The sequence below is a fragment of the Suncus etruscus genome, chromosome 9 (genome assembly GCF_024139225.1).
Source record: "Suncus etruscus isolate mSunEtr1 chromosome 9, mSunEtr1.pri.cur, whole genome shotgun sequence".
In the NCBI taxonomy this organism is placed as follows: Eukaryota; Metazoa; Chordata; class Mammalia; order Eulipotyphla; family Soricidae; genus Suncus; species Suncus etruscus.
Window position 1 is genome coordinate 8,391,866 of NC_064856.1, and position 11,767 is coordinate 8,403,632.

The 11,767-nt window shown below is 52.1% G+C and overlaps 1 protein-coding gene across 1 annotated transcript; it reads left to right on the forward strand.

Annotated features, from left to right (window-relative positions):
• Nucleotides 1-843: 843 nt before the first annotated feature.
• UBOX5 (U-box domain containing 5) lies at nt 844-10,367 on the forward strand. Its single transcript, XM_049779240.1, is given in 5 exon segments — nt 844-1,026; nt 2,758-3,462; nt 3,464-3,947; nt 8,837-8,953; nt 9,620-10,367. Coding segments are annotated over 5 exon segments (1,569 nt in total). The 5' UTR covers nt 844-972; the 3' UTR covers nt 9,829-10,367.
• The last annotated feature ends 1,400 nt before the right edge of the window (nt 10,368-11,767 follow it).

The window sequence follows — 11,767 nt, forward strand, 5'->3', positions numbered from 1 at the left end:
TCTTAGGACTGTGTAAATTTTAGGCTTACAGTATATGGACTCAATGGATCTGTTGTGAACCGATTGATACTGTAAGTGTAGTTAACATGAAAACTAACTAGACTGTAAGTCTAGTTAACATAAAAGTTAAAAGACTAGTTAATATAAAAAAATCATACTTTTTTTTTCTGGTGTTAAATGTGGGGTCCCGTTTACTTCTTTATTTGTTATTTGTGTATCCTCAAAGAGCTTCCAGAATGAGAAATTGATTCCCATTCCCTACTCCCCTTTTTTGGGGGAGATCTTGGTAATATTTATCTGCAGCAAAGAATCTACACAGATATGAAAAGGTTGGGCGCAGAGAGTCCTTTGTCAGCCTACTGCCAGCTCCAAAAACACCTGGAGCCAGTCAGCAAACTCTGCCAAAAGACCCCTGAATACTTTGCTCCCAAACTATTTATTTGGCTCCCAACAGCGCCCCCATCTGAAAGGTCAAGGTGGGAGAACAGGCAAAAAATAATTTTATGGAAATGTTTTCATATACAACAATAAGAATATTTAGCTTTGGAGGCTTTTGGACCTTTAGGGGATGCTGTAAATTGAACTGCAAGCCACATGCAAGGCAAGCACCTTACCTCTTATACTATCTCTCTAGCCCATAATGAGTTTTGGGTTTTAGGCCACACTTGGTGGTACTTGGGGCTTTTCCTGGCGCTGTGCTCCGGGACCATCTGGGAATTGAACCCTGGTCTGTCACCTGCTACCTGCTGTGCTCTGGCCCTAAACTTTATCCAGAGGGACTTAGAACAGGGGACTTAGAACTTGCAGACTGTAGCTCCCTGAGTGTTCAAGTATTTGTTACTATCTTGCTCAACATTCTTAGAAATAAACTCCTTGATGTTTAGGAATAAATTTTAACTTACCTAATACCAGATTTTATTTTTTGTTCAGGGCTGTTTCCGATGCCTGGAAGCTCTCTTTTTCGCCATAAAGATGGTGATAAATCTTTGCCTTCCACAATTCAGACCAAGAATTTACTGCAACAAGGTAAACAGATAAATACACCTGGGTCGAGCGCATGCACATAACAAGTCGGCCTACTTTGTATGCTTCCCCCCACATCCTGCCAGTGTCTGTGGGCTTTATTCTTCCTCCTGTCTTGGATTTCGCGAGGGGGCGATACAATACAGGTGAGTCTGGTCAGGCTGCCCTGCTCAAGTCATCAGACTGTCTCCAGTCTGTGACTCATTTTGCCAAGCTTTCGGACTTGTCCCTCTGATTCAATTTTCCTCAAAGCCAGGAGAAATCCACCCCCTCACCCCCCCCACCCTTGCTGGTGTCTAAATCTAGAAGCAGTGCTTGGATTGATCTCGATTTCTTGTCCTTCACTGGAGTTAAGTGGTCGTCTCTGTCATATCCAGGAGGGAGGGTTTGTCTAGCAGCACAAAGCAGGGACTTAGCAACTCAAAAATGCCCAAGGGAGGACACGGATTCCTCTCTTGCCCTAGCGGACAGTGTCTGCTGAGTGTCTTTCTCGGGCTTTTTTGCTTTTGTTTCTGTGCTGCGTCTGGTGATGCTCAGGTTTGCTCTTGGCTCTGCACTCAGGAATCCTGGCAGGCTTGGGGACCATATGGGATGCTGGGGTTGAACCTGGGTCTTACATATGCAAGGCAAGTGCCCTCTCTTCTGTACTATCACTCTAGCCTGTTCTTTTTTTTTTTTGGTTTTTGGGCCACACCCGGCGGTGCTCAGGAGTTACTCCTGGCTGTCTGCTCAGAAATAGCTCCTGGCAGGCACGGGGGACCATATGGGACACCGGGATTCGAACCAACCACCTTTGGTCCTGGATTGGCTGCTTGCAAGGCAAACGCCGCTGTGCTATCCATCAGGGCCCGCCTGTTCTTTTTTTATGTAAAAGGGCTGCTGATGGAGGCTTATAGCAGGGGGACATACACTGTTTCACTGAACTCCATTCCTGGCCTCTCTACTCATGATTTATAAAGATTGTCAGGGCGTGGTAACAAAGTTTCCCTCATTCTATGACATGCACTTTAGTGCCTGTAAAAACACCCAAGGAATTCAGTGTAATTGAAGAAAAAAATTGTAATTTGGGCCACATTTGTCAAGTGTTCAGGGGTTGTTCCTAGCTGAGTACTGAGTGCTGGGGGAGTCATTCCTGGTGGTGCTAGGGAACCACATGGGTGCCAGGGATTGAACCAGGTAGATTTCTTGCATGCAAAGCCTGTGCTCCAGCCCACTGAACTGTCCCCCAGCCCTGATTGAGGGTGTTTAAATGAGGAACTTCACACTTGTTTACAAAGAATTTTTTTAGAAATAACAAATGAGGGGCCGGAGAGATAGCATGGAGGTAAGGTGTTTGCCTTTCATGCAGAAGGTCATTGGTTCGAATCCCGGCATCCCATATGGTCCCCCGAGCCTGCCAGGAGGAATTTCTGAGCATAGAGACAAGAGTAACCTCTGAGTGCTGCAGGTGTGACCCAAAAACCAAAAACCAAAAACCAAAAAAAAGTAGCAAATGAGGGGCTGGAGAGATAGCGTGGAAGTAGGGCATTTGCCTTGCATGCAGAAGGATGGTGGTTCAAATCTCAGCATTCTATATGGTCCCCCAAGCCTGCCAGGAGCGATTTCTGAGCATAGAGCCAGGAAGAACCCCCCAATAATTAAAAAATAAAAAGAAGTAGTAAATGATAGTCAACTAGCTGTCTTCCTCTGGCTCTCCATCCAGTCAGGTGTGTTGGTATTTGTGGTTACATCTAGATATCAGCTGATGGCTATGAAGTGGAAAACCTCATCTCTGAAGACCCTACGAAGAGAAGCCGTGGGTTCAGGACGGAGTACTTCATCAAGCCGCCTGTCCATGTCACCGTTTCCTTCCCCTTCAGCGTGGAGCTCTGTTGCATCAGCATGGACCTCACGGCTGGGGCCATCCAGAACTTCACCGGCGTGGAAGTGCACACGTCGGCCGTGGCCGGGAGAGTGACATGGAACCCCTCTGAGTGCCGGGCCCCAGATCTGGCCGAGCCGACCATCCCAGACAAGGAGGCCTTCACCTTGGTCGGCAAAGTCGTGTTGAAAAACCAGAACCAGGTGACGTTCAGCCACAGGGGCTTCAAGGCCAGGCCCCCTTTTGGCCTGGTGGGAGCCACATTCCCCTCCCCTACTGCGGTGACCCAAGAGCTCTGGAGTAAAGGGCCACTTTCCCTGAGCCACGTTTCCCATCTCAAGATCTGTGTCACCCATGTGACGGGTAGCGGCATCCCCGGCATCCGGCGGTTGGAAGTGTGGGGGCAGCCGGCCAGAACCTGCTCCCAGGAGGTGACAAACAGTGTCCTGCTGGCAGCTTCCGAGAGCCTCCCTCAAGATACCCTGCTGCAGTCCCAGCCCTTGCCCATGGAGAGCGACTGTGATCCTGGAGGCCAGTCTGAGGACCAGCCCGCCCCCGGTGGCCTGCCGGACTTGGCTGGGGGGCCTTGGGGATGTGCCCGAGGAGTTCCTGGACCCTATCACGCTGGAGATCATGCCCTGTCCCATGCTGCTGCCCTCAGGCCAGGTCATTGACCGGAGCACCTTGGAGAAGTGCAACCGTAGCGAAGCCACTTGGGGCCGCGCCCCCAGTGACCCCTTCACGGGAGTGGCCTTCACCCCGCACTCACAACCCCTGCCTCACCCATCCCTCAAGGCACGCATCGACCACTTCCTGCTCCAGCACTCTGTCCCTGGCTGCCACCTGCTTGGCCGGGCCCAGTCTGCACAGACGGTGGCGCCTTCCTCTATCGTTCTGCCCTCCCGCAAGAGGAGGATGGAACCCACCAGTGGCAATCCGATGGCAGAGGCCGCCTGCTTCTCTACCACGAGCCTGCTGATCTCACCCACTACCTCAGAGCACACTGCTAAGAAAGCGAGAGGAGCGGCAGAGCTGGGGCTGGCACACATGGACTGCTCCCCAGGTAGTCTGCCAGGGTGCCCGGCACAGGCCTAAGCTTTCTGCTTTGCTTGCTGGAAATCTCATCACCTTTGCCTGAGCATCTCCCGGCTTCATGGTCAGGAAGCCAGGCCCAGCAGGGGGATGCCCAGTCCCCCAATTCAGTATCCTCTAGCCACCAGCAGGGGACAGGCAGGCTGGAGGTGTGTTCAGGAAGGGCTGGGGATGGAGGGTGGGGTGGGAAAATCTGTGTCTGTGCTGGCTTGTGATTAGGACAGGATCCTGATCCTTCTGAGCAGCATCTGTCTTGTGGGCTGGGGGCTTCTCAGCTCTGTGCCCTGCGACCTCTGAAGCAACACACATCTGCAGGTGGCGTGTGTGGCATGAGGCAGGTCTTGGTCCCGCTTCTGAAGGTCATGACTGCCCCTCACTCTGCATGAAGCAGGCCAGTATGCACAGTAGATCCTCCAGGGCTGGCATGAACCAGCCCTCAGCAGGAAGGGGATTCATCAGGAGCCATTTCAGACACCCCTGCACCATCGATATTTTTTGTTTGTTTGTTTTTTGGGCCACACCCAGCAGTGCACAGGCTGTTCCTACTTTTGTGCTCAGGAATCTCGCAGGCTCAGGGGACTACATGGTTGCTGGGGATTGAACCCTGGCTGGCAGTATGCAAGGCAAGCACTCCAGCTTCAATTGCTATTTTTATTTATTTTTTTTTAATTATTATTGAATTTGCTTTACTATTAGTATGGTTTATAGGGGGCCACACTTTGTAATGTGTGTGGAATCACTCTTAATACTTCTTGGGGGGACCATATGAGATGCTGGGATCAAACCCAGGTGCTTCCATGGTTGCAAGGTCCTACCCACTATTCTATCACTCCAGCCCATATTTTAATTCAATTTTTTATTTAGTTGCTGTGAAATTATCAAGTTCTTCATGATTGAGTTTCAGACGTAAAATGTTTCAACACCAATACCTTCACAGGGTTCACTTCCTTTTACCAATGACCCCCTCAACCCCCATTTGCCTCCTACCCATTAGTCTGAAGGCACTTTACCACCTTTCAGCATCTCTTCCTCATGGTTGAATGCTTCTCCTCCACCTTTAGTCATTCATTGTCCCGTCTCTCAGCCCTCTCAGGTAGCATATTTCCTACTGAATGTTCTTATGTTCTTTGTTTCCCCTGTCTTTGAGCATCCGTTATGTTTTTTCTTTTCCTTCCTTCCTTCCTTCCTTCCTTCCTTCCTTCCTTCCTCCCTCCCTCCCTCCCTCCTTCCTTCCTTCCTTCTTCCCTCCCTCCCTCCTCCCTCCCTCCTCCTTCCCTCCCTCCCTCCCTCCTTCCTTCCATCCGTCCTTCCTTCCTTCCTTTCTTCCTTCCTTCCTTCCTTTCTTCCTTCCTTCCTTCCTTCCTTCCTTCCTTCCTTCCTTCCTTCCTTCCTTCCTTCCTTCCTCCCTCCCTCCCTCCCTCCCTCCCTCCCTCCCTCCCTTCCTTCCTTCCTTCCTTCCTTCCTTCCTTCCTTCCTTTCCCTCCCTTCCTCCCTTCCTCCCTCCCTTCCTTCCTTCCTTCCTTCCTTCCTTCCTTCCTTCCTTCCTTCCTTCCTTCCTTCCTTCCTTCCTTCCTTCCTTCCTTCCTTTCCCTCCCTTCCTCCCTTCCTCCCTCCCTTCCTCCCTTCCTTCCTTCCTTCCTTCCTTCCTTCCTTCCTTCCTTCCTTCCTTCCTTCCTTTCCTTCCTTCCTCCCTCCCTCCCTCCCTCCCTCCCTCCCCACCCTCCCTCCTTTTCTTCCTTCCTTCCCTCCCTCCCTCCCTCCCTCCCTTCCTCCCTCCCTCCCTCCTTTCCTTCCTTTCCTTCCCTCCCTCCCTCCCTCCCTTCCTCCCTCCCTCCCTCCGTCCTTTCCTTCCTTTCCTTCCTTCCCTCCCTCCCTCCCTCCCTCCCTCCCTCCCTCCCTCCCTTCCTTCCTTCCTTCCTTCCTTCCTTCCTTCCTTCCTTCCTTCCTTCCTTCCTTCCTTCCTTGCCACTCCAGTGGCGCTCAGGGGTTATTCCTGGCTCTGTATCCAGAAATCACTCCTTGACAGTCTCGGGGCGCCATACAAGATGTCAGGATTCAAACCCAGGTTTGGCTGTCTGCAAGGCAAATGCCCTACCTGCTGTGCTATCTCTCTGGCCCCATTATATGTCTTTATTATCCAGCATATGAGGATGATCATTCTGTTTAGGTTTCTCCCTCTGACTCTTTTCATTTAGCATTAATCTCTCCAGACACCTCCACGTATTCTTGGACAGTTGGTTGTTTCTAGGTTTTAGCTATTGTGGGTAGTGTAGCAAAGGAACATAAGTGTACAAGTGTCTTTTCTTTATTTTTTTGGAGGGCCTTGGGGTATATTCCAAGAAGTGGAATTGCTGGGTCAAAAGAAAGCTCAGTCCCTACATTTTATTTTAGAAACATCCATATTGTTTTCCAGAAAGACTGAACCAGTCAATATTCCCAGAAGTAATGTATGAGAGCCCCTTTCTCCCTATATCCACGCCAGCATTGGTGGCTCTTGTTCCTTGTAATGTGTGCCATCCTCTGTGGTGTGAGATGGTATCTCATTGTTGTTTTTTTGATTTGCCTTTTCCTGGTGATTAGTAATGTGGAGCATTTTTTTCATGTGTCTTTTGACCATTTGAATGTGTCTCTTTGAGGATGTTTTTGTTTATCTCTTCTCCCCATTTTTGATGGGATTAGTTGTTTTTTCTCCTTAAAAAGTTCAACCAGGGCCAGAGATATAGCATGGAGGGTGTTTGCTTCGCATGCAGAAGAATAGTGGTTCAAATCCCAGTATCCTGTATGGTCCCCAGGAGCAATTTCTGAGCGTAGAGCCGGAAGTAACTCCTGAGTGCTGCTGGGTGTGACCCAAACACCAAAATAAAATAAGATAAAGTTCAACCAGGGCCTTATGTATTTTTGAGATTAACTTCATATCAGATGATTGGTGGATAATATTCGTGTTTTCGACCAGGAATGGTTGTTGAGTTGGAAGTGGTTTGTCTTTGTATGGGCACACATTCATATACATGCTCTGTTTTTGGTCAGGTTAAGATGGCAGTGAATATTAGCTTCATAAGAAGAATTGGGAAGGGGCTGGAGTGATAGCACAAAAGTTAGGGCATTTACCTTGCATGCAGCCAACCCAAGTTCCATCCCTGGCATCCATATGGTCCCCTGAGCCTACTAGGAGTGCTTTTTGAGCACAGAGCCAGGAGTAACCCCTGAGCATCACCAGGTGTGGACCATAAACAAAAACAAAACAAAGAAATAGGGGCCGGAGAGATAGCACAGCGGTAAGGCATTTGCCTTAGACGTGGAAGGATGGTGGTTTGAATCCCGGCATCCCATATGGTCCCCTGAACCTGCCTGGAGCGATTTCTGAGCATAGAGCCAGGAGTAACCCCTGAGCACTGCCGGGTGTGACAGCTCCTGGCAGGCACGGGGGACCATATGGGACACCGGGATTCGAACTAACCACCTTTGGACCTGGATCGGCTGCTTGCAAGGCAAACACTGCTGTGCTATCTCTCCGGGCCCATTGTTTTTGTTTTTTTAGGACATGCGCAGGGGTTACTCCTGGCTCTGTGCTCAGAAATTGCTCCTGGCAAGCATGGGGGACCATATGAAATACTGGATTTGAACCACCATCCATCCTGGATCGACTGAGTGCAAGGCAAACACCCTATTGCTGTGCTATCTCTCTGGCCCCCTAAAATGTATTTTTGATGGGGCTGGAGTAGTAGCACAGCGGCAGGGCATTTGCCTTCATGTGGCTGACCCAGGACAGACATGGGTTCCATCCCTGACATCCCATATGTCCCCGAGCCTGCCAGGAGCAATTTCTGAGTGCAGCGCCAGGAATAACCCCTGAACACCGCCAGGTATGACCCAAAAACAAACAAACAAAATGTTAATTGACATGACATATAGAAAGTCTTGGAAGCCTGTGAGATGCAGTGAACAGACCTGATAGAGAAGGACCTTCGGTCCCATTGTTGGGGGGAAGGTGACCTTGACATCTTGTTGGTGGCAATGCCTCGAAGACCTGAGCTCATTTAGCCTCACACTGATGTCCCCATGCCATGAGCTGCAGAGAAAATATCACCTTCCATCTAGGCTGGGCTGTTCTGGGGGACTTAGCCTATCTCTTAGATATCTTATATATATATTTTATATCTTAGCTTATCTCTGTGGCTGCCCCATGGCCTTTACATCTATCCCAGGCTTGCCTGCCTGTAAGGCACACGTTTCTAGGTCACAGGGTGGAGCCAGGAGAGTGAGGTCTTCATACTTCCTGCTGAGCATCAGCTGCTGTGCTTTACCTAGGTGGAGGGAAAAGACCTAAACCCAGCATGCAGCTGAACATCGAGGCAGGGACCTCAGATGAGAGGAGATGGGTAGAGACAACAGCTGCAGGGGAGGGAATAGGACAGGGACAGGGCACCAAAGTGGCATGTTCTTGTCCCGGGTCTTTTCTTGTGAGGCCAAGAGGCATTCCAAAAGGAGGGTGTGGTTCTGTGGTACAGTACAGTCTGGGAGGAGGCAGGAGGAGCTGGGAGGACTTGTCTCCCTGGAGCCAGTGCTAGAGAGATACACCCCAGCCCTACCTGGAGGACTTGGAGGTGCCGTTTCTTGTCCTCATAGGACTTGGAGCTTGGCTTGTCCTTTCTTGGTTTTTTTGTTTTGTTTTGTTTTGTTTTTACTATGCCTGAATGTACTCAAGAGTTACTCCTGGCTTTGTGTCAGGGGTCACTCGTGACAGTGCTCAGAGGACCCTTTAAGGACCAAACCCCACTCAGCTGCATACAAGGCAAGCATGCAAGGGGCCTACTTGGCCAAACATCTCCAGGTCTTGTGGTCTGTTGCCTCTCTCCACAGGTCCGATGTCCCATGAGCAGAAGCTGTCACACAGCTTGGAGATGGCCTTGTCGTCCACCCTTGGCTCCCTGCCCTCCTTCACATCTCGGCTAAGCAGGGGACAGCCCCAGCAAACAGGTATCCCAGGGGGCAGCACTTGCTGGAGGCCCAGACCTGCCTCTGCGGTGTGGGTCTTCCTGGCCAGCATGGGCCTGGTGTCTCCTTCTTTTCCCCAAGGGGAGCTGAGGGTCCAGGAGCTGCTCCCTGGCACCCCAGTCTCCCCAGTACCTCCTGCTTCCCCAGCACCCCATCTCCCCAACAGTGCCTGGTGGACCATGAAATTCTAGCGATTGATCCTGGGGCTCCTGCCTGCAGTGTGCACTGAGCCCTCTCTTTCTCAGTGGCCCAGGCAGGCTGTAGCTCGGACCCCTCACCTCACTCTGCCACTTGGCTGTGGCCCAGCCCTCAGCAGGTCCCTTCTTACCTCTCCAGAATGGTGTAACTGGGGGACATAGAGCAGCAGCAGCATCGCGGCACTGACTAGGAGTGCGGGAAGTGGGGTGGGAGGCAGAGTCTGCCTTGCTCTGGCCTCCATGACGTGTCCCCGGTGAGGTGGGGCTCGGCTGCATGGGAGCACACTGGGGATGCCTTCAGACTTGGACTAGGAGGGAGGAATGAAGCCAGCTGTGTTAGGGAGGAGGCTGGGGAGCTTCTTTGTCTCCTTCAGAAAGTACCCTGCCTTTGGGATGGAGCCTGGAGTCGCAGCCCCCCTCACCCTGGCCTTTTGCCTCTCTGTTCAACCAGAGCAGCCCGGTAGCAGCCTGGGCCCTGCGTGCGCCTCCTGCAAAAGCCTGTGTTCTCCGTACTTCCGAACGGACCCTGTGTACCAGCTGTCCTGTGGCCATCTCCTGTGCCGGCCCTGCCTGGGGCAGAAGCAGTGCGCCTTGCCCATGACGTGCCCAGCCTGCCAGTGCCCGGTCGCCAGCCAGGATGTGCTGCGGGTCCACTTCTGAGTGAGCTGCTGCCACGCCCCAGGAAGACCCACTTCGGGGACAAGCTGAGGGGCTGCAGGGCAGAGTGGGGCTCACTGTTGCCCTGACATCCTGCCGGGTCCCTGGCAGAGGGGCCTGAGTGGACTCCTGGGTGGCCCCCTCTTTTTCTCTCTCTGTCCTTCCCCCATCTAGCATCCAGGCCCTGGGGGAAGAGCTGAGGAGGGCTGCCCACCTCCTGCTCTTGTGGCACCTGGATAACAAAGCCATAGGTAGGGATGTCGGGGTGGGCGACATCTCTGCCCTCCTGTGCCCCCGCCAGTTCCCTGCCAGAGCCCAGGGCCTGCTAAGCGCCTGCACCCCTGCTGAGGGCCCCCAGCTGTCTTCAGACACACATCCGTCCTGTGGGGTGGATGAGTGGGGCACAGTAGACTGGTCCAGGGTCCCAAGAGTCGCCAAGTGTCACCCTTAAGTGGACAGTGCTGGGGGCACCGAGGGAACAGCTGCCCCCACCGGCAGCCTGCTCGGAGCCTTAATAAAGTGCTGGTGGACATCAACTGTGAGTTCCCGCCTGGCAGTGTCCATCTGTCCTGTCTTCCTCTGTCCCCACACTTTAGTCTAGTAGGGCTGGCATAGAGCAGCCTCCCCTAGCCCTAGCCTAAGAAGCTGTATTTTCAGGGACTGCTTATGTAGAAGGTTGTAGGGACATCCTCCCTGCTACATAAACACCCCTCTTTCTTAGACCCCCCACACCCTTTCCTGCTTGGGACTAGGCCAGGAACACAGCTCAATGACAAGTTCTAGGCTGCATTTCTTTTCCTTTGTTTTAAAACTTCTAGGAATGCCAGGAAGGAAGGACATGTTCTCAAAAAAGCTTACTGCAGGTCTGAACTGACCTCGCAGAGAGAGCCCACAAGTGGCCTTATTGTCCCATCCCCTGGGGAGGGCATTTTATGTCAGGGTTCCCTCAGGAAGGGAGCTTGGTATTCCCCCCAGCAGAGGGACATAACTTTACACCAATGGGGCAGGTGGCCATACTGAGAATCAGATACGTGGGCTGCCAGCCCAGGAATCTGAGATCAGGCAAGCTGGCTGGCTGCAGTGCCCAGGACTGAACCCAGGGGCTGGTCCAGATGAGAACCAGGCTCTCCACAGTGACCCACCAGGGATTTGTGTCCCTGCTGAGGCACTGTGGAGAGGAGAATGCACCTTGTGCTGATTTCTGGGTGGCACGACCACAAGAGACTGAGGGGCCCCCTTCTGGACTTGGTCCTTGATGTGAGGCACCCACTGTCCTCTGTCTGCTTCACTGATGTTCCTGGATATGATGAGGTCTGATGCTCCATAGAGCATACTTGGGTCCTGGTTGGGCAGTGCCAATGCCCACCGGCAGGTGGTGCCCTCTGCCCTCCTGTGAGGTTCCCTGTCAGGTGGCTGCTGAAGGGTAAGGGCAGGGTAGAGCTGTTTTGGGGTGGACTTGTCCTGTGTCTGGGTAGAGTGACCCCACCTCTCTGCAACTTAAGGCCGAGTTTCTTGACATTTTACCCCCCAAAAGTGGTCTCTTTGCTGCTCCTATCAGACAGTGTGGAGGCCTCTGACCTCCATGTCTTTCTTGAAAGTGTGAATAATTTTTTCTCACTGCCTTTCAGGGCCTGAGGGTGGGTCATTTCCCTGAGCCCAAGGTCAGGCACAGAACCACACACTAGACCCTGGTTATGACTTTTTTTGTTTTTTGGGTCACACCTAGCAGTGCTCAGGGGTTACTCCTAGCTCTCTGCTCAGAAATTGCCCCCAGCAGGCCTGGGGGACCATATGGGATGCCATATGGGATTCGAACCATCATCCTTCTGCATGCAAGGTAAACGCCTTACCTCCATGCTATCTCTTCGGCTCCTGATTATGGCTTTTGGGACATGTGCCTTCTCTCGCCTCCCTTCTACTGAGCCACAAGGGACTGTTGGGA